This window comes from Monopterus albus, unplaced genomic scaffold (genome assembly GCF_001952655.1).
Source record: "Monopterus albus unplaced genomic scaffold, M_albus_1.0 scaffold94.1, whole genome shotgun sequence".
NCBI lineage: Eukaryota > Metazoa > Chordata > Actinopteri > Synbranchiformes > Synbranchidae > Monopterus > Monopterus albus.
In genome coordinates, this window is record NW_018127974.1 from 2,185,039 (window position 1) to 2,212,181 (window position 27,143).

Here is a 27,143-nt window from a genome sequence, read left to right on the forward strand (position 1 = left end):
TAAATAATCCAGTAAATGAAAGTGGTTGTTATAGATCCTGTAAACCGTTGTGAGGACTGACGTGTAATAATGCATAAGCAGGATAGTTAACCTCCCAAGTGAAGTTTTTCCAAACTTGGTCCTCTCTACTGTCATCCTAAAGTGTTGTTTAAGCAGGCAAAACAATACCGTGTTGGTAATTACAGAGCAGAATAGTCACAGACCTGTTATTATAAGGGCCAAGCATATTCTAGTACTTGAGGGCTTACTTCAGTTGTACCAACCCATGCACATTTCCACCCTTTCAGCACATTTGGAGAAGGAAGAACTTTGGTGTGTGAGGGAGTGCATTGTCATAGCACACATGGCCAGGTGTTTTCAAAACAGTCGAGGGCTAATGCGGTTTCTGTTGTGAGCATACATTTGGTTGAGAATGATTGTGTTTTCTGACTCTGAATTTCAACACAGTAAAGTTTGCTGCAGAAGTGGGCCAATGTATGCTATTCTCAAGACACATATCGCCTGTGGATTAAGCATAGCATGATAGTTTTGTTTTGTTTTTGTTTTTTTGTCTTGTTTATGTTCAGTGCAAAAGCAAATCAGCCGGTGAGGAACCACCTGGTGCTTTTGAATCCACATATTATCGTGCGATTATGAAATGGCTCTTTAGGGATCCAGCATATGTCTTCCTGTTTCCATATCAAAGTAAGCAGTGGTAAGAACTACAAAGCCCTCAGGTTAAAGGCAAATCTCCAAGGTGCCCAAGTGTCGTTTCAGTCCATCAATAACACTGGCGATATCATCAGCATATCACAGGAAGGATGTAGTAGAAGAAATAAAGCTTGCACACAGCAAACTTCCTGTGTTCCTTTTGCTTAGCCAGGCTTAACTCTTAAAACTGCCAATTGATAGCATCCACCTGTTGTTCTTTCATTCTTCTTAAAGTTGAATTCCAGACTGTTCTCACTTGTGGCCTTTATTTTCTCTGTGCTCAGGTGGTGTCTGATGCTGCAGGCCAAGGGGTCACTATAACTGGCAATAAGACCTTCAACAACTGGAATTGGCCAAATGCTGTTATCTTTGCTGCTACGGTTATCACCACTATTGGTAAGCGCTTTTGGAGGTTCATCTGTGGTGGATCCACTTCTGACTGGGAAAGGGGGCTTTATTTTTTTTTGTTTATAAAAGTCATTTTTATAAACAAAATATCATATTACTATTGCCAGCACAAATATGCATTGAGCTTTCAGGCAACTTTAGAAGGCAACACCACTAATGAAATGAACTTGGGTTAAGAAAACCCATATTAGTGGCCCGGCTTTTTGTAATGTCCTTCTTCTGAAGTCATACTAAAGAGAAACAACCTAATCATTACATTTGTTTTTATTTTCAATTTTTTAAAGGATATGGGAACATTGCTCCCAAGACGTCAACAGGCCGTGTATTTTGCATCTTCTATGGTCTGTTTGGCATACCTTTGTGTCTTACCTGGATCAGTGAGCTAGGAAAGTTCTTCGGTGGTAGAGCCAAGCACCTGGGCCAGTATCTGACTAAGAAAAGATTTTCACTGGTAAGTTGATATGGACTTTATTTTTCTATTTCAGGCAAATGTATTTTCATCTCTCTAGGGTATTGCAAAATCCTCACCTGAAGTAATGTTTTATTCTTTTCCAGAGGAAGGCTCAGTTTACCTGCACAGCAATTTTTCTGCTCTGGGGTGTGCTGATCCATTTAGTTCTTCCACCTTTTGTGTTTATGTGCCAGGAGGGTTGGACATACATTGAAGGCTTGTATTTCTCATTTGTCACCTTGACTACAGTTGGCTTTGGGGACCTGGTAGCAGGTAAGTTGAGAAAAAAATACTTGTAGTTTATTAACTTAAGCCTGAAAACCTGTAGTTAAAAGCTTAAAACACGTTCCCCTTGATTGCCTTTAACGTATCACATTTCTGAGACAGTTTTTGGATCAGTTGTTTGTCACATCCAAGTTGTACACAGGTTAGAACAAGAATTATGGTTAATCTCAACAATTCTTTTGATTGAACCAATCAGATGAGCCCAGGCCAGAACTGGATTTAAATGACCACTGACCATTTTCACTGACCTTCCAGGTGTGGATCCAAATAAAGATTACCCAGCTCTGTACCGTTACTTTGTGGAAGTGTGGATTTACCTGGGGTTGGCCTGGCTGTCTTTGTTTTTTAACTGGAAAGTGCGTATGGTGATTGAAGCTCACAAGGCCCTGAAGAAACGGCGCAAACTGCGCAAACTCTCTCTTGATGAGCTCCAACAATACAAGGAATCTCACAAGGCTGCCCTTCCTTTGCCACCCCCTTCTAATGATGTCAACATCTTCGGCTTCTTGTCCAAAAAGAAGGAAGGCTACAATGACTTGATAAAGCAGATTGGCACAAAAAAGGATGGCAGAACCAACAGCAGCACTAGCAGCACTACCAATAATCCAAAAGAGACTGTTCGTTCAAAGAGTTGCAATGATGCTCCCGTGTTTAATGGCCACACCATCCTCAGTCTTGATCGTTCACCTCGCCAAAAGCGACACTATAGTTTTAGTGACCGTGTCACTGTTGCTTTTTCCAAGTCCAAGAGCTACCTGCTGGGCTCAGACAGTGGTTTGCTGTTAACGGAGGAAAGTCTAGAGGGTGAACTAGAACTTGACGGGGACCAAATGTTTGAAAACCAACTTGACAAGGATGCCGACTTGGAGACCGGAGGAGTGGCAGACTGCGGAACAGGTGGTCAGAGGACATGGGATTCTAAAGAGTACCGGTCCTTAACATTTAAAAATGCGAACATTACGTTTATTGACGAGGAGAACTTTCTCAGCAATAACTTGGAGGAGGAAAAGGAGGAGATGGAGGATGACGATGAGGATTCTAAAGCAAAACTATCCATTACCACATGTGATGAAAACATTGAAACAAACTCTAAGCAAGAAACAAGTTCAGAATCTGAGGGGTCTGTGTTCACTAGTGACAGTTCAGAATACAGTCAATCCTATGAGAAACTTGTAGAGGAATATGCAAAGGAAGAAAACACAGGACCCTGAGTTGGTAGTCTTTAAAAATGTAAAGTCAACGCATCTTCCTGGTCCTCTATGGTTGACTTGGTTGGCATTTAAATATACTCTGTTGGCAGTTTATTAGGTATGCCTAGCTAAAACTAAGTCAGTCTAATCCAGTAGAGCTGTGTTAAACTGTATTAGCTTTAGCTAGGTTTGCCTATTGAACTCCCAACTGAATGGATATTCAATGTCCCATTGCACTTTCAGGGTTTGATTATGGAACTGTAAAGCTAAGATCAAGTTTTAAATTTGGAATTTCATTTTGACTCATTTCAGCTGAGCTTCCTGCAACGTGTAAATGGATATGGATTACAGAGCTTGACGTATGAGTATTTAACATCTGTTGTATTTGGTTTTTACACAGCTTTGGAAACTTTATGTGGCACATTTTATTGTAATGTCCAAACAAGAACTATTTTTCATGAGACTTTTACTCATGAAAATGTATATGTTTTCTCATAGTTTCTTCAATGCATATTCACCATATTGGTGTTATTTATATTATTTATTAAAATGAAGGACATGGTAGCTTTTTATTCAGTGGATCCATGGGTTTAAATCTTCCATTGCACAAATGCACCAAACAAGTTCAAAAGTCTGTTCCATGTGCCAATTGTCTTCTTAAAACCTGAGCCAAAAATTTGTCCTTGAAGAAGATGAAGGGGTTAGGGGGCATTTCTCCCTCTTGTTTCTTTGCTATTTATTTTGTGAAGCCCTTGACAACTTGTGTTGTTTGAGATTGCCGTTTGTTTTGAGTCTATGCAACAAACTTGTGACTGCACTAGAGGTCATCAGTGATGCACAGGCAGCATCTGAGACTCCTAAAACCAACAGAGAGTCAAGTTACAAGGAAATTCATTCCTTTTATAAAGAGAGGAGAACCATTTATGGCTGAATACTCTAACGGATTATTTTGTGTCCTTCAGTTTCAAGTGTTTTTTAAATTCCTGTTTTAAAAAAAATCAGCTTGGCAAATGATCCCCCCCCATTGTGATTTACCGTACAGTATATACCTCTCAAAATACACTCAAACTGCTTTCGTGAACACTTTGCTGTTCTGTTTTGCTGCTGACAGCATGTCAGTTGTCAAATTATTGGCTTCTGGGCCCTGTACCATGACTGTGTGTAATGGAAATATAACTTTCACAGCACAAATGTTCTTTATATCTCTTTAACAACTTTTCATTTCAGGGTATTTTTCTCACTTAGGCTCAATAGTTTAAGTCCACACCAGTTCTGTCTGTATGACCTTTATCAGGTATGTCAGTAAACATGACCACCTTCCATTTGCGTACACACCATCAGTTATCAAATTGGAGGAAGACAGGGTTCAAATAAATGGATCTGAATCACCTTTGTTACCCGCAGCCATATTAAGTATCAAAACAATGTGATATTTTCTACAAAAAACAAGTCGTAGTTCCATGAAGATGGCCAATAAGTAAGAAAAATAATATACATCCTACAGGGACATTGCCCTCTTGATATATTTTTGGTTTTAAACTACTGATTTGGCATTGGGGAGGTGGCACACCACAGGAAACAGCAATGAAAATGGCAAACAAAGTACAATTGAAGAATGACCCTGACCACAGGTCATGGTTGCGTGTGGTTAACAAAAGGTGATTCAGATCCAATGATATGAACCCTGTCTTCCTCCGACTGGATAAGTGGGGGCAACTGATGGAGGTGTTTTTTACAGTTTTGCAAGTTTTGTTTCCTTCCAACGCACCGTCATACAATCAGGTGGGCAGAGTTTTTGTCCATTACTTCATTGTATTTGCCATGTAAATACTGGCTCAGAGCCCATCAGCAGCTACAAACACAGCCCTGTTCAAGACATGGCCTTGCTGCGTGTTTGCCTTTAGGGGCTCGCACTGGCATAAATACTGAAGTACTGCCTATGACAGGCAGCCAAGGTTAACTTCTAATAGATCACTATCCTCTTGATGAATGTTTTAGTGATGGCACAGACAGCAGTGTTGGTGTTCTCAATTGGTGTGTTATATTTGCCTTTTGTTTCATATGAACAAAACTGTAACCTTGAGGGGCCAAAATATAATGTCCAGTAGTTTCTAGTCTTTTGAAAGAGCCCTTTGCTGTTCTGCTAACTGCACAGCCTTTTGCACATGTTCGCTTGCACACACAAACTTGAAACATTGTTACTATGAATGATAAAATGGCAGTGAGGCCGTGTCACACAAGGCTACGATCATGCCAGGTTCAAGACGTACTACCCAACCATGTTATATAGCAGAGGATATACAGTACAGTGTTTCATGTACATTAGAATGTACTTGCAATGAGTCACTGAAATGATGTAATCATTCACACTGGGTGTTTTTGTTTTATTTCCTTTTCCTGCTCTTTTGCATTTCATCGCAGGGTCACCGTTTTTGTGCATTTCATCCCTTAGTCTCTCTTTCACTGGGTTTCCCGAGTGTCATAGTCCACCATTACTATGTAACTGGTACTGTACGTGTATGGGCTGATTTTTAACCACGTCACTAGATCATTAACAAAGAACAGGTTAGGCTGGTTTAACCCATTGTCCCAAGTTTTCCTCTGAATGTTGTGCCACTGTGTTTGTAAAAACTCCAGTATATTTCTGTTTTCATTGTCTTTTTAATGATTAAATTATTTGTGTATATGAATTTCTAACTAAATATATTTTACGTGTAATAAACATTGAATAAAACTTCAGTATTGTTCAGATCATTACATTATATTCAAGGATAAGTCCAGCTGTTTTTACGCATGAGCCTCGGTGTGCACGTCATGTGGTGTACTATTGAGTAGTTGTACAGTACCTCTTCTGTGTCTTATGACAGGAGATCTCCATGAGAAAAATTTTCAGCCACACTATCGGCAATGTCAGTTCATCACTTCAGAAAGAAACCTCTCAACAAATGGATGCCATGAAATTTTGTTGTTGTTTGTATTTAGTGGTAATTCCATGTGTCTGCAGTGTAACATGCTAAACAAAGATGTTAAAACAGAAGTCATGGTAAAAAGGCTTTTGCATTTAAAAGAAATCGGTATTCAGAATGCAGATAGGGTCTAATGAGCGGTGCTACTGAAATGAGTTATGGGAAATGTGAGGTGTTATGGGGTTTGACCCACAGGGACTAAGTCAGGATATTGGTCTCTGCTGCATCTGGTTTGGCCATTCTTTTGTGAGCTCACCCGTGTCGTGGAAAATCCAGAGTAGCAATTGTGAAGCCAGCTTTTCAGTTAATTTTTTTCCGTGTAGGTTTCACAACAGTTCTTCAATCTTCACTGTATTGTGGCTAATGAAACTCACTGTCAGCTAAAACTGGGGTATTTCCTCATCCACAAAATAAATGTTGCTTAACTGGAAATATTTGACCATTTACCTGGAAGTTTAAATAATTAAAAACTTTAAGTGTGTACACAAGTCAGATATTTTAGTTTAGTAAAATGTAGCCTTATTTTGGAGAAGTTTAAATATGTATTCTTGGATCTGGGAATCTTACTTAGAAAACCATCTGCTGGTTGACAGGGTGCCATAAGGAAACACCTGCTATTTCCGTAGACATTCTTATGCAACTAGTCCTCCTCAGTGTCAACAACTTCATGTGCAAAATCTTCGTAGTGTACAAGCTTATTGTGGTGCCTGGCATTGCTCATTATACCAACACACTTCAAGATCATGCTGTCAGATGAGTGAACCACACTGCAAAAGGAGCAGAAAGCCGAAATGCAAACACAGACATAATCCCAACACTGAAAACCGAACAATTGCTACTATTCTGTGCACAAACCGGGTGAATTCCTGCATAATATCTGTTTGTGTTGTAAATTTACTTTAGTAGTTTTTTAGAATATCAGTTCATGATTGGAATGCAGGCAAGTTTTATTAAGTATGGAACTACTTGAGAGAGGCTGTTCATGTTTCAATCTTCTGAAAAGACATTAGATTAATGTGTGCATAATGGCAAGCTGTTGTTGGCACCAGAGAACAATAAACATTCAGATTTATATAAATACTCATATCATTCAATAAACATTCTTTTTCAGCAGAAGAATTCAATTAAGAGACATGCCCGTGTTAAGTTCTAACATGAATTTGGAAGAAAAAATGAATTGGTCAGCAACACACTGATATTTTGATTACTTTCTGGTGTTATTGCTTCTCAGGTTGATGGCATGTGAAGCACAGATTCACAGTTTAAAAATCTGCAGTGGAAACATCCCTAACTGCATTTCCGCCATCACTGTTTTACCAGAATGGGTGGCGTTGTTTAACCTTCACCCTCATAAATTTTTAGTGCTGAGGCCTTAACTGATGATGGTTACTGAACCAAACTAAAGACAGGGCTCACTTGTGCTGAGCCTGGTGGAAACTCAGAATGCCTCCAGTTACTGTGGGAGTCCAGGCACAACTTAAATCAGCCCTCTTTTATGTCTTCAAGTTCCTCACTCCAAAGTTTGGTCCAGTATGTACAGATGATACTGAAGCCACTGCTGTTTAATTCTGTCTAACTAAACTTTTTTGTAGTACTTTTTGGGTATTTTTGTATGGATGTATGTATGCTGTGGCAACTTAACCCAAAAGTTAACAGTTAACACTCATATAAGTGCAGTCCATTTACCATTTATTCAAAAGCTGCAGCTCACTCCAGCTGGTGCATGTGTGATTTAATCAAATTTGATTGACACGTCTGGCAACAGAAGCAAACAGCCCACAAACTGTAATCATTGTGATTTGAATAATGTGAAATTTGGATTGTTTCATATGAGTATGTGACATCTTTTCCAACAGAAAGAGTTCAAACAAAAACGCAAATACAAAAATCCTATAATCAATTATTTAAACACTCAGATAATTTTGTGTACGTGTCGGATCCCATAACTCACAGCAGGAAGATGAATGAGCAAAGAGGTTTTGAGGGCCTTTAAATCATGGCACCAGATTTCAGAAGTTGAGAACAGCAAAATCTTCTGCTCCATTATAGGTTGCTTTACCTTCTTGATAACGTGTGAACATTTTATTTGTCTATGGGCAAATAAACATCTCGTATCATCCATATCCTGCGAGGATTAGTACTATGGCTCACAGGAGGTGTTGTGCACTATGTGCCAGGCATCACAATGCAAAGACAAGGGAGGATGTAAGGCTGGTCTCATCATCAAAAAAACTAATTTGAGAGATGCCTCAGGACTTTGACTAGTCTCAGTTACTCTTTGTGATGAGCATCAATGGGCTGATTCAGAGCCAGTGTCAGTATATATACTTGTTTTGAGGTTATGAATGCCTTCATTCTCATTCTGCAATAACCACAGGCAAAGGAGCATCAGAGTCTTCTCATCTTCACAGCATTTACACTTTTTCACATTTTCCACAGCGTCAGCAGTGATGTTTCTGTATGGTTGGGGAAATGTAAGAGCAAGATTAATGATGATAAGGAATAAGGAGTCATTTGCTCTTTTGAGATAAAGGCATAGCTCAGTTTGGTTTGTTGACTTCTAACCTGCTGATAGGATCTGGAAACATACACCAAAACCACACTAAATACTGAAGGCCTTACACCTGAAGATAGCAAAAACAAACTGGTTACATATTGCTACTGAGCACCTTGAGACTTCCACTGCACAGTTCAAAGAGCAGATTTTATTTGTCATAATCTCTGGATCCTTATTACAATCTTGACAGTCTTCTGAGGAAGTTTCCCTTAGACCTTGCTTTAGTTTTTTACAAGCATGTGTACATTCCCTCCTATCAGCATTGTTAACTTGGTGTTAGTGAGCTACTGAAATGTGACATTGATACGTTGGTTAGCGTAACACAACCAGCAGGCATGGGCTAAAAAATAGCTCATTATTTTGCCATTTAATGTGATAAAAGTCAAAAACATCTTCAAGATATACTTTTTAAATATTTGATGTTTGATTTCTCACACTTCAGCCTCCAATATGCATAAGTTTAAGACTAGAATCCTATTCACACTCGCCTGTAGTGTTTTCAGACCATGTCTGAGTATTAGTTACTTCTAGTGTAAGATTATGCAAGGAGTGTGACAGCCAGTCTCCATCTTTCACACTGCACTGCTTCCTTCAAAGTGTGTTTCCCAGACATAGCGTGTGCTCGTGAATACATTACAGCAAGGCAGTGTTCGAGGTTGGCAAAGACCTTAAAGTCAGAACATACAGCAACTAAATCAATTTAATATTGGTCACCAATGTGTCTTACATGCATGTAATTTTTTTTTAAGTCTTGGCTTAATTATATTTATTCTAATTCCACCATCCCATTGTGCTACATGTCACTCAGTTGCTTCTTTGAATGGCTATCAAGAAGAATATCTTAATCGAAATGCCCGCAACACCAAACAATCCTCAAAGCGCCCAAGGTCTTAAAACAGTGCACAGTGTGCATAAATAACTCACTGCCATCTCTCTTTGTGAATCAACAACATGTCAATCCTGGGACAGAATGATACCAGCTCGCTTCCTCATCAACAAAGGAAAACGGGACCGGAGAGCTGTTTCTGTGGCCTCTGAAATAGCCGAAGCAACAACAGCTCAATATGGATTGGTCCAGGATGGGGAAATGTTACTGATTTGGTTCCAAGGACCTTTCTGACAACCAATTGTTTCCTGGGTTTTAGTGTCCGTCTTTCCGGACCGGAAACTTTTGGATACCCTCAGAGGTGAGCTTATACCTGTATGTTTAAGTGTACATGCACCATACTGTAAGTGTGTGTATGTGTGTTGTATGTGAGAGCCAAGTGGGACTGTAAGTGAGGATGCAGGAACTACACTGGCAAAATGCCCATTGCTTTTTAAAGCATGTCAAGAGAGGATGGGAAAAAGAGACACTGAGCTGCATTGAACAATGTCAATAACACCTGGTCATGTTGGCCTCAGGCAGAGTTGGGAGGGTTATTTTTGAATTGTAATAGGTTACAGATTACTAGTTACCCTGTTGAAAATCTAGTAAGTAATACAACTATTTTACTAATTACTTCATCAAAGTAATGTAATGTTTAATTAAAATGTAATCAAATTTTAACTAAATTAACATTAATGAATATAACAAATTAATTAAATTTAATAAAACTTTTAATTAGTTTTTGAAAACTTTCCTGTTTTGAACTGGGTAATAAAGCTGAAACATCTAACATAAATGTAAACCAGGCAGTGTAAACCTCACAACTGTACCGGACACTTATTACTGTCACAGCCAAACTGCTTAAAGCAACCTGTGTTGATGTGATTGACAGATGAGAGGTGGTGCCAATTCAAACAGAATCAATCAAAAGCATTCAAAATTGAACTCATGCTGCCAAATGAATGGAGCCTAACTAGATGTAGAGACAGCTCCTTGTAAGTCATCCTCCACTTGATGGTGTTATTTGTTCCAGAGGCTTTGTTGACCCAAACTGTCTGTAAATGTGCCAAAAAAAAGTTTTTACAAGGTCTAAAGATGCACAGCAACAGAGTGAATGTTATACATACATATAAGTTTTTTACTGAACTGAATAATGTATATTCAGATGTAACTTCTTTGTAATCAACAACATTTTGATTCGTAACTGTAATTTGATTAAATATTTTGTTCTCAGTAACTGTAACTGATTACAGTTATCATTAGGATTTATTGTCAGACTGTTGGCTTAGACTGCGTTATAGTTTTAGCCTGTGTACCCAATAAACTGGTAACTGAGGATTTGTGAGAGCTGGGAGAAAAAAGAAAGACATGCTCCAGCAGTCCAGCTAAAACATGTTCCTCTACCACCCTCTGGTGGCAAAGAACCTAGCGTTGGATAGAAAGACTCAGCAGAATCTGGAAGTGAAGTCTGTTTCCCTGTAATGTTAGATATATTTCCCCATATACTAATGTGAACCTTGGGTGTGATCTTGAGATCTAACGATAACCCGTTTGTAAATATCAATGAAAAATGTTACAGATCTTCTGACTATATATCAATCTGCCATGTCATTTAAGTTCTCATTTGTAAACGGAAGTAGCAAATGCAGCGTTTCCTGCTTTTATTTTGAAAGTTTTGACTCAGGAGTAACCCGGAAGAAAATCTGTGTTAAAAGGTTAATGATGTATCAGACACGCAATAGGATCTGGGTGGGAACTGTAAATATAGAGAAAAATACCGTTAGCAGACTTGTCTTCTTATTTCTGTGGGGGGGACTGTGTAAGACAGATGAGAGATACAGTCGCCAAACCGGATGTCACAGAGTTAACACCATAGAAGGACTTGCAAACGGATCCAAACTGCTTAGCTACGTTGATATACTTTGAACTGGACTGTTAGCAAGCAGGCTAACTGACTGATTCCGTGCCTATTTGGATCCTGACGGGACGGGAAAGAAATGTCCTGCAGCTTATTGGAGTTTTGTCGGCTCCAAGAGCTGAAAACAGTCCGGGACTTCTTGTTCCACAACCAGAAAACGGAGCCAGTAGAGGATGCGAATGAAACAGGTACCACGTCTGACGTTAGATGAGCAGGGCAAATGCGTGTCTGTAACATGCTAGCGCATATGTTCACTGAAGTCACAGCAGTACATTTAGCTACATTCATATTCATCTATACCGCTTATTCTGAATAGGGTCGCGGGGGGCTGAGGCCAATCCCAGCTGACGCTGGAGAGAGGCGGGGTCCACCCTGGACACAGGGCTGACACGTAAACACTCACATTCTCTCCTACCAGCAATTTAGAGTCAACAAACAACCTAAGCTGCATGTGTGTGGGGGAAGACCCGGAGAGAACCCATTCAGGCAGAGGGGGAACATGCATAGAAAGGCCCCGGGCTCGAACCCGGAACCTGCTTGTTATGAGGCGACAGCACTAATCACTGTTTCGCAGTGCCGCCTCTGGACCTAGCTAGCCATGACATAAAGGAAAATAAGGCGGTTGCCAACTAATGTAAGGAAACGTCATGCATATCGCCACATTTCGCTGTAGCGAGGAAGATAAAGGTTGTAAAGCTGGGAGGAAGTTCGTTGTGTCGGCAGCTACACTGGCAAATATACTGGTTACAACTGGAGGAATGAAGTGGTCGTGAGCTGACGCTACATCAAGTAATAAGGGTGTGCAAAGCTATTATGAAGGCGCATCAGCAGGGCACAGAAAGGGGACGTGAAATGTGTCTGCACTTTTTGCTGTGAGTCAGTCCACATGAAGAGCAGACATACAGAAAGGGGCCTTATGGTGCTGATGGATATAGACAAGCAGAATGAGTCATCACTTCAGTCTTTTAGTGCAGTCACACTGCACTAAAAGACTTATAAATGTCCATGGCTACAGGATTTTGTTACTTGTTCACTTCCAGCCACTGTTAAATGTTTTAGGATATTTCCCTGTTGCACAACATTTGTTAGCCTTTCCCTTCTTGTCCTCTCTCATTCCTCATTTCCATTTACCTGTCTGCTTTGACATCAGCCTGAAAATCCACACCCTTGGAACTTAGGTTTACTCGCTGTTATATGTGTTGTGTGTTGGCTGCCAGAAGGGTATGATGTGATCTTTAGGAAAGCAAGGCTTGAGCAGGTCCTAACCACTGCACACAGACCTCTGTCAGTGTGACTTTCCAAACTAATTTATGTAATTGTTCACTTTTTCCTTAGCAGATAATGAATTGTCTTGGGATACCTCAGACTGGGAGTCAGCGTGGGACAAAGAGGAGGAAGCCACCTCTGCCACAACGGTTTGCCTTTATTTCTTTTTGTATCTCATTAATTGTTGCCCTACAATATTCAGCAGCAAGTGTCATTTGGTTTTGCAACGTCATCTTGTTGCTACCAAAACACAATGACAATTAAGTGTTTGATTATCGTTTGCTTAAACCATGCTGATATTGCCTAATTATCCCATAATTACCCTGTATTTTATAAGCAGAGGTTCTTAATAATATTATTTTATTAAACTAGAACTAGTTGAATAGTTAAATTATAATGCAGACATTATGTGGCGGGCTGCACCAGAGGAGCCACATAGCTACAGTATAGATATCGTCTCCAGGCCAGGGTTAGAGGGCAGGTTTAGCTGAATTTTTCAAACCTAAGGAGAAAATAGCAGGAAAATTCCCTTAATAAATTGACAAAAGCCACAGACAACTTTCTCCAATACTTGATACCTACCTGAGACTTGCATTGCCTGCAGGTTCTAAGCACTGATCCCTTCCCACCCATTGACTTCCCCCTTTGCACTGCAGCTAGAGGAAGAGACCATGGAGCAGAGTGAACCCTGGCTTCAGAACTGTGTTGTGTCCCTGTCGCCCTGCTCTGACCTGCTGGTGGTGGCCCATGAACACAAGGCGGTGTTTCTCTCAGGTCAGTTATTCAAACACTAACACACTCACCGTAATGTCCAAGTACACAGAGCAGTTCTACACTGTTAATGTTTATTGATTCTTTCACAGCTAAGTGGCATACAAGTGACAGTGCAGTTAATGTTTATTGATTCTTTTACAGCTAAGTGGCATACAAGTGACAGTGGCAAAGAGGAGATGGCTTTGGCTGTGTCTTGGACTGGAACCCTCAGCGCTGAAGAAGGGTGAGGGGAAAATTCTGTTCTTGAAGAAGGAATGAAAATGTTAAAAGGGCAACAGATGAGCATTAATCTAAGGGCAAGCAATATAGGAAGATGACATAAGGGAAAACAAAAGGCAAGAAACTTACAGGGAGGGATGAAAAGATCTTTACAATGACAGAAATCTATGGAATACAGAAGGATCAGGTTGAAAAAACAAATGCAACAGAAAAGCGAGCTCAGACACACAGACACTACATCTAACCTTGTGTGTGTTGTCTCTCTCCAGAGAGTGTGTGAGCAGCACCATCTGTATCCCCCTTGCAAGCCAAAAGAGGCAAGTTAATACTTGTGTGGGTGATAGAGGAGATGTCTGAAAGTGAAAATGTAAAACGCTTTGTATGTACAATATGTGATTATAGCTTGTTTTAATAGTATATGTTTGTGTGTGTATCTGCAGGAGTTCCACTGGGCGGCCTGACTGGACATGTGTAGTAGTGGGTTTCACGTCTGGCTATGTCCGCTTCTACACAGAGGTATGTCTCCAGTCTACAGCACTTTGTAATACACTGCCATGGTAGCCTGTGTAATGAATGCCTTAATGCAGATAGCTAAAAAGGAACCAGGAAGTCATTCAACCCAGTCTTTAGATAGCCAAGACAGAAAGTATCAAATATAAAATCGATTGTGTGTCATCAGAATGGGGTACTGCTCCTGGCCCAGCTGCTGCACGAGGACTCTGTTTTGAGGCTCAAGTGTCGCACATATGAGGTTCCTCGTCATCCTGGAGTAACTGAGCAGGTAATGTACACACCAGACACTGCTGTCAGAACTGTATGTGAGAGTTGTGTTCAGATTTAAAAACAGGCTTATTCGCTGTCTTATGAGAGTTGGGTTAGAAGATCAGTCAAACCTGTAAATGGTAAATGTGTCATTTTGACACTTAGCTTTTTTTGGAATCAAAGAGATGTAGGGTATTAATTAGTGAGCTTTAGAGGTGCTGGTTGGTCTGTTTTATTACCTTTGGACAGAGCTAGGTTAACTGTTTCTCCTCTGTTTTGCCTTCATGCTAAACTAAGTTACCCAGCTTCTGATGGATGTTTCACAGTTATTGTACAGACATGCGACTAGTGTCAGTCTTCTCATTTAACTCTCAGCAAGACGGCATATAAGCACTAAATGTCAAACTATTCCTTTAACTGTGTGTTTACTGAGTGTGGAGGTAAACTTGCAAACTATATGTGCTAAGATGTTCTACACTCAAGGTTCACTTACTGTTTCTGGAGCGTTCAACCTTTTCCCTCCATGGTGCTTTAGCAAATGTGTGTTTATTCATTGTATCCAACCTCAGCATGAAGAGTTAAGTATCCTCTACCCTGCTGCTCTGGTCACCATCGATGGTTTCAGCCTCTTTCAGTCTCTGCGTGCCTGCAGGAACCGGGTTGCAAGAGGTAGTGTGTGTGTATGTGTGTGTGTGCACGTGTGCTTGTGCCAGGGTGTGTTCATATGTAAACAGAAAATGTGTTTGGTTTCTTTCTTTTTTTTTTTTTTTTTTTTACTTGCTGCTCTAAAGCATTCAGGTACTGTGGAGATATACGCTTGCACGCACACATACACTCTTAAGGGACAGACGTACTTTGCCCATACCCTCATGTGGACACAGACACACACGTGTCTGCTTTCTGTCCGCGTATGCAAAACGGTTTCCAAGCATTATGGCATATGACTTGCACGCACACATACACCCTCTAGTTGACAAACGTACTTTGCGCATACCCTCATGTGGACACAGACACACTCGTGTCTGCCTTCTGTCCGCGTATGCAAACGGTTTCCAAGCATTATGGCATATGCGCAGTCGGGGCTTTTGCTGTGCGGACACAAACTATTGACTTCCACACAGAGTCCGTGCAGACCTGGGAAAGGCGATAAAAATCACATCACTCAACCTTAGCGGACATGTGGATGCACAAAGCATAAATAGCCTCTTATGCAGCCTCTAGAGGACTAGTAGCCAAACTACAGCAGGGTTTTATTTCACTGAGCACCAAGCCGTGCTGTGTGTGTGTGTGTGTGTGTGTGTGTGTGTGTATACCATACCCATTAGTATGATTCGTGGCTTAAGGCCACTGTTCTTACTTTTGGAGACAGTGCAATTTTAAATGAGCTAAAAGCAAGTCATGCCTTTTATTGAAGCTGCTGTTTATGTCATCACCTGCTGTTTGCATCTCTGTCCATCCAGCCACAGCAGCAGGCAGTGATGTGATCCAGCCTCCTCCCTTAGCCTATAAGAAGTGGGGTCTGCAGGACATGGATAACATTGTAGACCACAGTAGTGTGGGTAAGAAAGAGTTGATTTTTACTCATATTAGGGGTTGATTGCCTTAGTGGATTGACTGGAAATTTAAAATAGAATGAGTGATTGGCTTCCATAGGAAAGTACTGTGTTGTTTGTATTTAATTTAATAATCTAATGTTCTTTTCCCACATCTCTGTTCATCCTGTCCCTGTGTGTTTATCCATTCTTCCTCCTGTCAGGCATTATGACGCTTTGTGTCTTTGACCAGATGAAGAACGCCTCTATCCTCGGGGGGTTTAATGCTTCAGTCAAGGGCAACCCCCCCGCCATGAGCCAGTATGTCACTGTGGGAGGGGGCCCTTACACAGGCTTTTACTATGCCGTAGAGGTGAGTGTGTACCTACATTATACATAAATGATCTGTAAGAGACAGGTGAATGAATGTGGCTGTTCCTTGTGTGTTCATAGGGAAGCTCCCAGCCTCTTCTTTCCCACGTGGCTCTGGCTGTGGCCAGTAAACTCACCTCAGCCCTCTTCAGCGCTGCCAGGTGTGGTGATGAATGTGTGTGTCAAGCCAGGGGTTCATGTGTGCATCAGTAAGAGTAACATAGTCCTGAAGCAAACGAGACAAATAATACAATAACAGTCAAGAAACAAGGCTAAGTGAATGACTAATAACGACGGTGGAGCCAGGACATTATTTGTGTAGCTAGTTGTTTAAAAGACAAATAGACTTGTCAGGTGCAGGTTACTCCTGCACTGTTGACACTCTTCTACCGCTGTAATAGCACAAAGCAGCCCAATCAGGTTCTCCTGGTGTATCTTTTCTCACCCTGCTCTCACCTTCATTACATTTCTAATCTCCTAAGGGACTCATCACCTTTGTCTCTTGTCTCTACTTTCTTTGTCTTTCTCCCTCTGTTCCTCTCAGTGGGTGGCTGGGTTGGAACAAGAACAAGAATGAAGAGGAGGCTCTTCAGAAACAGAAGCCCAAGGTGGAGCCTGCAACGCCCTTAGGAATCAGGTACAATTACATCTCAACACAAAGGCAGTAGTCCCCTCTTGTGCATTGTTGGTATTGGCAAAATGAAGCTGGTGGATGCCCTTTCAGTTAATCATGTCCTATCACCCAGATTTGGCCTCCCAGACTCTCGTCGCCACGGTGAGTCCATCTGTCTCTCCCCCTGCAACACGTTGGCTGCAGTGACGGATGACTTTGGTCGAGTCACACTGCTGGACCTGGCAAGGGGCATCGCCATCCGCATGTGGAAAGGTGAGGGGAATGTAGAGAGAGAGAAATGAATGATACTGAGGTTTTGTAAGGGGATATTTGTGAAGAACTGTTTAGGTTAAGCACAGAGATGTGCTAAGAAGGTAGAGCTTGGACAGTAGATCTCTCTTCTCTTCCCTTTCTCTTGTCTTTAAGTTTGTGTTAAAATGTAATATGTCATAAGTATTCATGTGGTCTTATGGCACATTCCTTAAAGGATGCCGGTAACTATTCATCAGTTAAACTTCACTGCAGGATACCGAGATGCCCAGCTGGGTTGGCTGCAGGTTCCAGAGGAGCGAGGTGATTGGGATTTCTCCCCCTCTGCTTCCCTCCCCAGACGGCATGCTCTGTTCCTGGTCATCTATGCCCCCCGCAGAGGAATTCTGGAGGTGTGGGGGATGCAGCAGGGGCCTCGAGTTGGAGCTTTCACTGTGGGAAAACACTGCAGGTATGAAGCAGTTTCTTTTTTTTTTCCTACAGATGTTTCTTCAAAAACATCACAAACAAAACATAATTGCATCTACATGTGGCATATCACAGAAGCGTATGCTGTATACTCAGACACTTAAGGAGAGACAAACGGGAATAGCACACTTTATACATGAAACCTTGTGCTTCCAGGTTGCTGTACGCTGGCTATCGTCTGATGGGGGTGAACAGTGTGACCAGTCAGGGCTGGCAGCTCCACACTCAGCAGGTGTGTCTGCTGGATCCCAGCGCAGGAGCTCTGAGGACAGTGAACATCCCCTTCCACCTGGCCCTCAGGTCGGTGCAGAACGCGCATTCATTTTAAACATATAGTAGATCCGCTGTTTGTCATACTTGCTTTTTAAAAGAATCTGAAAATCTGGCATTTTGTGAAATACCCTTATTTGTTTTCCTGCCAAGAGTTAGAAGATCAATACTCTGTCTGTACACTATATGCAAGGCTATGCCTCATCTCCATTTCAGTGACAAGAAGAGCGAGCGAGCCAAAGACATGCACCTGTTAAAGAGGCTGACTACTCTCCTAAGGAACAGAGAGGTGGATCCTGGTAGGAAATACAGGAGTGAGAGCTGAATGAAGATGTTACATGTAAATATGTAAATACACTGCAACTGTATTAGATGAATGAGCTTTGCATTTGTGTTCCTTTTTCTGTATAGATACTTTGGAGAGCGAAGCCAAAAATGTGTTGGTGGAAATCAAACACCCTGCCATTAAGAAGCAGGTATGACTAAAGATCAGTGCAAATGCCTTCACATACTAATAGATGTGCACATTTTGTTCAGCAGTCAGAATCCTAACTGTAGTCTATGCATTTCCTTTTAGGCTCTGGAGTCTCTGCTGTCAAATAAAAATGTTCCTGTCTCTTGTCTTACTAACATCACATGCACCTTACATGATGCTCTGAAGCAACAAGGTAAAATGTCAGTTCATTAGTTTTAAGGTAGAATATTAAAATGAAAGCATCATGAAGCAGTTGCCAAATTATTTGTTCAGCTAAATGCTTGAAAGTGGTTTTGCAGAGGGTGATTAGTTTATATTAGCTTTGGTAATATACATATTTCAAGTATTTTTTATTAATTAATGGTGTTTTATTTCTGCATTACAGACCCTGAGGAAGTAGACACAGCATTACTGCAGCTCTGCTCTTCACAGCTGAAACTGCTTCAGCTCTACACTGACATCCAGCAGCTGCACTCTGCTGCAGAAATAGAGGCCTGCTCTGAAACTGTGAGCACACACACACACACATACAGATGCCGTGTTAATGCTACGGCCATAAACATTTTCCAACCGCAATACACCGTCATATAACATGGGCTAACTTAGGGTTTGTGGTGAATCTGCCAGTTAGGTCAGTGATATTATTGGTGGGCACGTTAAGCCTCATTATTATTCTTCATAATTCTAAAATAAACACATGCGATTGTGCCCCAGTTTATACTTTCTCTCCACATAGCAGGACTCCCTAGAAGGCATAGAAGATGAGTTGTCCAGCGTTGGCCCCACCTTGCAACGCTACGCTGAGCTCACCTCACGACCCAGTGTAACCTTTGTCCAGGACTCGCCTGACTCCCCCCTGTCTGCCCAAGCCTTCCTCTCACTAATAGAGTGCACAGAGGATGGGGAGCTGAAGGTGATCCGTGGGGCTGAAACTGAATGGACTCAGCTAGGTATGGCAACAAATGTGTGCACAGTCTGTGCCTTGACTTGTACCCAGTTACTTATCTCAGGCAAGGTGCACTGATACAAGTTTATCCAAGTCAGTGAAAACTGATAAATCACTGTGTGGCAGATTGCACCAGTTTTTGATTCATTCGGTCCCAGACACACCTGGTGTACATTGTACTGTGTGTATCAACTGGGCAGGTGTAAAAGTAGCACAAGAAGGATTGACACACGAGGAGAAAAGAAACAAATACTGTTTATAATATTCAGAAAAATCAAGGACATTGGGCAGAGTGAGGACAACATACTAATGGATTGAGGACTTGGCTCTTGTGTATCCTTTGCAGGGAACTTTCTGTTCTGGGGTTGTCTGTGTGGGAAAAGGCCACTCCACGAAACGTGTGAAACACTACAGCAGGCTGGCATTAGGCCACAGCAGCTACTGGTAAGACTGAGGAAAAGACTCGCTGATGGAATGGGTGATGTGACTTTGCCTAACAGAATTAAAAATGTGGTCAGGGTTAACAGATGAAAATGTCTACAGGAGAAAAAGACATGAGACAATAGTGACAAAGGTGATAATAATATGCAGGCCTTATTATCTTGTGTTTAGAAATTTATGGGAGGTGTTCATTTTCACATTGCATTCAGTTATTTTAGAATGGGCACATTGTTCATAGCAGTAGGTGCTGTTCCAAGAAAAATCATAGGATCCTGATAGTTAGGATGTTTTTTTTAAGCAGTGCCACCAATATAACGTAATGGATTTCTCTTTGTCAGTCTTTGTTGCTGAGCATGTGGTTGCACAGGGAGAAGGAGGTGCTACAGAAACCTAACGAAACTGTTAGAAACCTATACACACTCCTCATCGCCCTCAGCAACATGAAAGGTATGTATTCCTGCCCAGCATCTGCTACTGTAGCCTTTTCACTTGTGTGTCTATACGATGAAGGACACATCAAGTCTTGGCTGGTTTCAGATACAGTTTATCTCAACCAGTGAATAAAAAGGAAAGCTCACGAGAGAGTTGCTAGTTGTTCTTCCCACTGACTGTATATAAACCCACCATGCCACCCACTGGTTTTATTAAGAGCAGTTATGAAGCTCAACTCTGGTCATCAGCATATTGGTAGCGTCTCGCTTCACCTGCTACGGCTAATTTAAAAATGGGAAAAGAGGCCAGGAGTGAGCCACCTATGACGGGACCCTCCTGCCTGTCACTGAAAGCGCCCATATAATATAAATGGACAAGTTGTATAAAAACTCACTCCCTGTAAAGTTGTCATGGAGGGGGAAACTAGCTAAAGAGACAAAACAGTTTTTTCTACCAGGCTGTAAACATGTTTATTTCTGTAAAGCTGGTCAATTTAACATGGGAGTCTATTGGGGTTGACTCTATTTTGGAGCCAGTCTCAAGTGGCCCCATTGGCTTCATTTCCTGCTTGGTTCTTCATCTCTTCAGGTGCAGTTGAAGAGTCATGGGATCCCCAGTCCATCTCCCCCTGGTGGCAGCAGGTTCGCTCTGCATGTATCCAGTCCCACAACGCTGCTGCTGCTCTCCTAGCTGCCTTTGTTGCTCACCGCGCTGCTAAGGCTAGCATCAGCAGCAGGGCCGACAGCAAGGTAGACAAGTCTGACTCGCACAATCAGAAAACCCGTAGAATACCATAGCAAAGTATAACAGCACTGTTCCTTCTGCTAGCTATAATATTGTGCACCACATTCACATTGGTCCATTTTGCGTGTAATAGTTGCAGTCAGAGTGGGAGACGGTGTCCTTGGAGCTGGAGCAGTGGGTGGTGTGTGTTCGGCAGCTGGAGGATGTACTGGTGCTGCAGACTCTGCTTCTGGTGCCTCGTCCTCAGGGATCAACAGGTGGCGCTGCAGCACAGTGCTCTGTTAAAACACTGTTGGAGGGCGGCACAGGTAGGCTGGAAACAGGCATGTCTTCAGCAAGGATTTCAGCCATATTCTGGTTCTGTTATGTTTTAGTGTTTTTCCTTGCTCAAGTTTTCTCTTTCTTCCTGGTTTTAGCATCCATATTCTGATTCTGTTATGTTTTAGTGTTTTTCCTTGTCTCTCTGTAAAGGTGGTGTTGCTGACAGTGTCTCCAAGTGGGTGTTCAGGCACAATTTGGCCCCCAACCGACTAAAAAAAATTCTCCAAAAGAAGGAAGACAAAAATACAGATGATACAGTGGAGGCAGGAGAAGAGGGAAATGTGGTGAATGAGCAGAGCCAAGAGGACACCGACAGAACAGCAGGTCAGGACTAAGAGACATCCAGCAACTGGAATGAAGTGTGAACACAAACTGATCAGAGTGCTGGACCTTTACATGCACACTTTTGGATATTAAATGACACATGGGCTCTCACATTAAAGAACTTTGACTGCGCTGACTGTTAAGAGCCTTTGTAAAAATCATACAGAACTGCTTGCACAATGTAACAACTGCAACAGCTGTGCCCACTATTCAGGGAACCTCTTGATGCCCTGAAGTCACATCCAAGTCAAACACTGTCCTCTGTGTTTTCCAGAGTCATTAGTGGCAGTGTGCCAGCAATTCCCACACTCCCTCTCACCTGACCTGCTCTTCTCCCACTGCTGCTGGGAATATGTGGTGCAGTGGAACAAAGACCCTGAGGTGCACATACACGCAAATGTACACATATTGTGCAGGATATGAACAAACATTTGGATTTATTATGTATAAATGATATAGTTTATAAATTACAGTAGCTATTGAGTGTTTAAAATCTATTTTATCTTACTGCTGACTTTCTGTTCCTATGAATTTGGTGTATATTATCACTACGGTCTTCAGTACGCTGGTTTCCCAAAGGGGAAAGACAGGTTTTGTACGTGAAGAGATACTCACCTTTGTTCTTACGTCGGGTCTTGCACCTGCCTTTCTTCTTAGGAGGGTCGATACTTGTGCTGGGCTGTGGAACATTTGAAGCTGGTTTCCAGTCCACACATCCAACTAGGTTAGTGGCTTTTTTAACATGCTTGTAAATACGTGTATATAAAAATGTCTGACCTATCTAATATTTGTTTTTATGTAGCTGTGAGGTGCCACATTATCAGTAGTCAGGTCAATGCCTCCACTTTGAAAGCCAGGATTTTCATAAAGTGGCAGTCATTAGTGTGTCACTGGACTTTGTTGCATCTTCCTTGCAGGGATATGTACTATGATGTGGAGTACGTTCATTGTCAAACGTTTCTCAGCAGCAGCCTTCCTCATAGAGAAGGTAAACCATGTACATACAGTATCCAGTGTGTCTGTGAAGACACTGCTGGGTCTATATAAATAGTGTATGCTTCTTTTTCCAGGTGGGGAAAGCACCCAAAGATCGCTTATGTCGAAGGGTAAGTGTATTTCAGTGCGGGAACTAAAATATGATCCTAGATTAAATTATGTGATGCCAGTTCTTGATAAGATGAAGTTGCATATTAAGGATATGTGCTGGTGTGCAGGATGTTGGGATGGAAGACAAGGCCATGACGTGTTTCCTGGGCTGCTGTGTCCAGCTGCTGCAGATCCTCGCGGAGGTGACTGGAGTATTGGATAAGAATCAATGCCCTTTGTCTTTTATAAATGACTATGTAAGTAAAACGATTGCAGAGAACAGCATGGAGAATGCTCAGTGCCTCGCATCACTGCAGCACAGAGCATGGCCAGTGAAGCGTGGCCAGCACAGTCTGTTCCTTGTTTCTTTTAAACTTGGAAGGGAGCAAACACATTAGTAGATGTGTTTGCTTTATCAACTCACAGTAGAAGGAAGTGAGATTAGTATTTATATATAAACCTGTTTTTGAAGTAACACAGTCAGTATCTAACATATCATTGCCAGCTGTTTTTGATGTAGTTGATCTATTTGTTTTATAAAAGTGCTGCTACTAATGTACTGCTGCTGTGACTAATCAGCATCATATCAGTGCTACCACTAGTGCTATTACCTCTATCACTACCACCACTAAGCCACTATTTACTATAGTAGCTAACTTATTTGAAGAGCCCTTCCAGACGTCACATAAACTATTCAGTCTGATCTGGTTTTCCCACAAGCTCTAGTTCACGTACAAGTTAAATACTCATAGAATTGGACAATAAGCTCATTTTTGACTGGAGGGGGGACATTAAAATTTGTGCATGTGCTATGTTGTGCAACTGACTGTGTTAACTACAAACTCAACTGGTAGTTGTGATAAGAATGTCAATGAGCCACGTGTTCTTTACTTGTGTCTCTGTTGTTTTCCCTGCAGGTGGACTCCGCGGTGGATGAGGTTTCTGCTCCGGAGCTGTCTGTGGAGGAGGTGTGGAGTGGAGCAGAGGGCCCTGCCTCCATAGCTGAGCTGGCCTTGGAGCAGAGAGGTGTCCACTACCCTCTGGTCCAACACCACTGCCTGTTAGCCTCCCTTCTACATGCTGCTATGACCTTCAGTCTGAAGGTCAAACCACTCAGCCTGTTTGACAGCAAGGTGGGAAGACAGACACACAAATACTCATGTTGCCTGTGAAGTTATGTGGTATGTTTTTACACAGGGACACAGGATTGATGCCAACTCTTCCCTGTCACACATTATTGTTCTGCTGTCTAAACAGTGTACATCTGGCTGTATCTACAGACCACTTTGAATTGATATTTGTATTAATATAGCCTCTATGAATTTATTTTAGAGCTGATGCTCTTTCATTAATGTGTAAATAAACTAAAGACTACAGTCTGATTCATTTGTGCACCAACATGATTATATTAGTGTGATATTTATTCACAGGGTAAGAATGCTTTCTTCAGAGATCTGACAACAATCCAGCTGATGCCCAGTGGAGACATGGACCCAGCTCTGGTCTTGCTACGACAAGAGGTGAGAGGTGGATTGAAATGCAGAGGATGAGAAGAAAATGATTCTCCATAGATGTTGTCTTATCTCTGTTCCCACATCTCCTCTGTCTCAGTTCCTCCTGCGGGTGCTGACCGGTTGGGTGCAGGCTATAGATGATCCTTTCAGCTCAGCTTCTGGTGCCGGTTCCCCCTCTCTGCCCTGTAGTGACCCCAAGGCTGACTGGTGGCCCTCGCTGTGTCTGGAGCTGGGTTCTCTGCTGCAGGTCAACCCTGACATCCTGCGACGGCACCTTGTCTGTGAGCTCTACAACCAGGGCCTGGACCTCCGGGCAGAGGAGGTAAGGGAGATGCGGTTTGTTCTTTCTTTGCTGCAGACAGATAATGCAAGTTTTGTAGCTTCAGTGCAGTATTGTGCTTTGACCTGTCCTCATCTGTCCTTCAGGTGATGTTAGAAGTGGAAGATAAGGATGTGCTGGGCTCCCAGCTGTTGGTGCTGACTGGACAGAGGCTGAGCTACTCACTACTCCACAGTGAGATCCAGACACAGGCTGCTATGGAGCTGCTGGCCCGCCTGCCCCCAACCCTCTGCACATGGCTCAAGGCTATGGTGAGACACCTCTGTCACTCAGATTCTCAGACAAAATGCTCGTTTGCCTAAATGTAATTTACATACCCACAGGGCTTAAAGTTCTCCAGCACTGTGCTGGAAAACGTTTTTGATTTGAAAATGGATAGGCTGTATAGAAAATATTCTCACAGCTTTTTAATGTCGTGTAAGAACAGGCCTGTGGCTGTACATGTAAGTGATAGACTGGCAACCCTATTCAGGAATAAGTGGTATAGATCATGGATGGGTGGATGGACAACCATAAGGAACCCTGTATTTTGTATTGACAAAGTAGACCTACTTCATTAATAAAAACCTTTGGCTTAGTAAAGTGTCAGCTCAGTAATGCACATGACCGCTGCGTGCTTCTTTGAAAAAACACTGCAATAAATAGGCTGTTCATTATGTTTTCATATCATAACGATCTTTTGAACTAATCTGGCAATCATCTAACAAGAGTAGGTTAATTAACCCATATGATATTTTGAGACCAAAGGAGGAACGAGTGCTGAAAGGTCTGAAAGAGGCATATTGGATATTCTTTATGGCTTTGAAAGTTGTGCTCAGACTTGATAGGCTAGAATTACCAGACTCTAGTTTCTGACTGAGGACAGGATGAGTAGAGAATCTGTTTTTTCACCATTTGGACCTTTCAAGTTAATGCAAGGATTCAAATGTAGAATGGCTTGGTGTGGTGATCCTCTCTTTGAAAAGGGTCACAGTATGTTCACAGCCATCATCCATGTGGATTGTAGCTCACAGCAGCTGTTTTTAGCCTCTTACACCAATATCTACAATTTGTGCTTTGTTTGTGTGTGTACTTTGTTTCAAACGTATAACGGTAACCTACATTAGGTATCCAGTCACATTCAGATGTCACTTAGTCACGCTGTGTTCAGGGGTGCATCTAGAACATTTTGGACAGGGTGGCCAGGCTGGGGGTACAGATTCACAAAAGGGTGGCACATTTGAAATACATGTAAAAGGTAAATTATACCCCTAGTTCAATGAAATAAGAAGCCATTCATGATTAAGGACCAAATCTATTTTGTGTAAAAATGAGACCCACACACTAAAGAAAGCTTTCTTTAGCTAACTTTGGCTGCACTTCTCATTTAGCTACTTCTGGTCTGGAACATTGCTGCTGCACAGTGGTTCCAAATCATGTGCCCCTTTACATCAGTCTTCCTAAGGTAGAACTCTGAGTACATCAGAGGCGGGTGTACTTTCTTCTGGGAATTAGAAATACCAAGTGTCCATAGAGTCTGCTAAACAGTCCCAAAGGACTCCTTAGGATAGCTGTGGCAGACTGACTGTAATTTGAACCTGGTTCACCTTGAGTCCCGCGTCAGGTCTCATTTCCTCAAAACCAAGTAGAAAAATGTCAATACAGATGGTGCAGACAAACACAGGAAAAGGAGCTACATGGCATTTAAGGAAAATTTGGTCACTACAAAAAGACCTACTCAAAGCTTTTCATCTTTGTAGTTTGCATTGAATGGCCTAGCTGCCTGTTTAACAATGTAGAGAATATGATGAGTTTCCTGTGTTGCAGGACCCCAGTGAGCTGCGGTGCCCCCTGGTCCCCCTGCCACAGACCAGCCGGCTCGTCAGCCGTCTGATTGAAATCCTTCCAGAGAACCATGCCCAGTACACCCTGGCCCTGCACCTTATGGAGGCTGTGGATGTCCTCAACACCGAGGCCTGACCCTGGAGGGTGAGGCATTGAAGACCCCATAGGAGGCAGATGGAAAGATGATGATGAGGAAGAAGAAGAAAAGTGAGAGAGGAAAGCTAATGGAGGCTGGTCTCTCTTGCAGTGATAGAACTGTAAACAGCCCCCACCCAAACTAAACGGGGTCTGTACCCCGTCACCATGTGGACTGGTGTACGACAGACGGTCAGGATGATAAACAGCCTTCTCACCCTCATCACTGTCATGGAGGAGGTTTAGTGTTTGGTCATTCACTTTGTTATTATACATTTGTTCTCACAACTGTAGGAGGTAGTGGTGTAGAGTGGCTTTTAACTTTTTTTAATCTAAATTTTGTGCATGTAACAAACTGTATTGAAAAGTATTATTGAGAGTTTAAGTTTATGAGATGGTTGTTAAGGAATGGGGTCTGTCTGTCACTTGATCCTCATTTTCATTGTTTGACTTCAACTCAGTGCGGGTGCCGTGCGCCTTTTCAGTTGTTTGACATATCTCCTTCCTTCTTCCCTCTCACAAACATGAGATGTATCATAAAGAAATATAGACCTTATTTTTAAATGATATCCAGACAGTATGTAGTAGCTGTGCCTGTACACCTCCTATTCTGTAGTCCTATGCCCAGCTGCTCCCACTGGGCTAATCCAGGGCTGAATAAAGAGGTTTCTGAAAAGCCTCA

The 27,143-nt window shown here is 42.0% G+C and overlaps 2 protein-coding genes across 6 annotated transcripts in view; both read left to right on the forward strand.

Annotated features, from left to right (window-relative positions):
* Window positions 1-3,439, forward strand: part of kcnk5a (potassium channel, subfamily K, member 5a) — an 11,723-nt gene extending 8,284 nt beyond the window's left edge. For both annotated transcript variants that reach the window (XM_020608738.1, XM_020608737.1), the window contains exons 2-5: window positions 975-1,086; window positions 1,383-1,549; window positions 1,654-1,822; window positions 2,090-3,439. In XM_020608738.1, coding sequence (XP_020464394.1) covers window positions 975-1,086; window positions 1,383-1,549; window positions 1,654-1,822; window positions 2,090-3,045 — 1,404 coding nt within the window. In that variant the 3' untranslated portion in view covers window positions 3,046-3,439. The remainder of the gene's footprint in view (window positions 1-974; window positions 1,087-1,382; window positions 1,550-1,653; window positions 1,823-2,089) is intronic.
* A 7,665-nt stretch (window positions 3,440-11,104) lies between these two features.
* On the forward strand, window positions 11,105-27,140 carry rab3gap2 (RAB3 GTPase activating protein subunit 2 (non-catalytic)). Of its 4 annotated transcripts, none has more exons than XM_020608619.1 (35): window positions 11,105-11,521; window positions 12,669-12,748; window positions 13,256-13,373; window positions 13,515-13,596; window positions 13,862-13,909; window positions 14,033-14,108; window positions 14,272-14,373; window positions 14,924-15,023; window positions 15,815-15,913; window positions 16,111-16,259; window positions 16,340-16,419; window positions 16,803-16,895; window positions 17,005-17,144; window positions 17,397-17,592; window positions 17,766-17,909; window positions 18,096-18,178; window positions 18,291-18,355; window positions 18,457-18,547; window positions 18,740-18,861; window positions 19,091-19,304; window positions 19,647-19,744; window positions 20,080-20,188; window positions 20,762-20,922; window positions 21,051-21,225; window positions 21,389-21,562; window positions 21,837-21,943; window positions 22,220-22,286; window positions 22,480-22,550; window positions 22,633-22,668; window positions 22,777-22,851; window positions 23,566-23,781; window positions 24,079-24,168; window positions 24,260-24,484; window positions 24,589-24,753; window positions 26,309-27,140. In XM_020608619.1, exons 1-35 carry the CDS (start codon window positions 11,413-11,415, stop codon window positions 26,459-26,461), a joined length of 4,113 nt encoding a protein of 1,370 aa, XP_020464275.1. In that variant the 5' UTR covers window positions 11,105-11,412; the 3' UTR covers window positions 26,462-27,140. The 4 variants fall into 4 exon arrangements, with proteins under 4 accessions (XP_020464275.1, XP_020464276.1, XP_020464277.1 ...); XM_020608620.1 differs by having other exon boundaries at window positions 19,094-19,304; XM_020608621.1 differs by having other exon boundaries at window positions 12,672-12,748.
* The last annotated feature ends 3 nt before the right edge of the window (window positions 27,141-27,143 follow it).

Coding starts and splice junctions, on each gene's coding strand:
- rab3gap2 (XM_020608619.1), top strand. CDS start 11,413: ATGTCCTGCAGCTTATTGGAGTTTTGTCGGCTCCAAGAGCTGAAAACA. Junction 15,914..16,110: donor TGTAGACCACAGTAGTGTGG/GTAAGAAAGAGT, acceptor TCCTCCTGTCAG/GCATTATGACGCTTTGTGTC. Junction 22,852..23,565: donor TGCTGCAGATCCTCGCGGAG/GTGACTGGAGTA, acceptor TTTTCCCTGCAG/GTGGACTCCGCGGTGGATGA.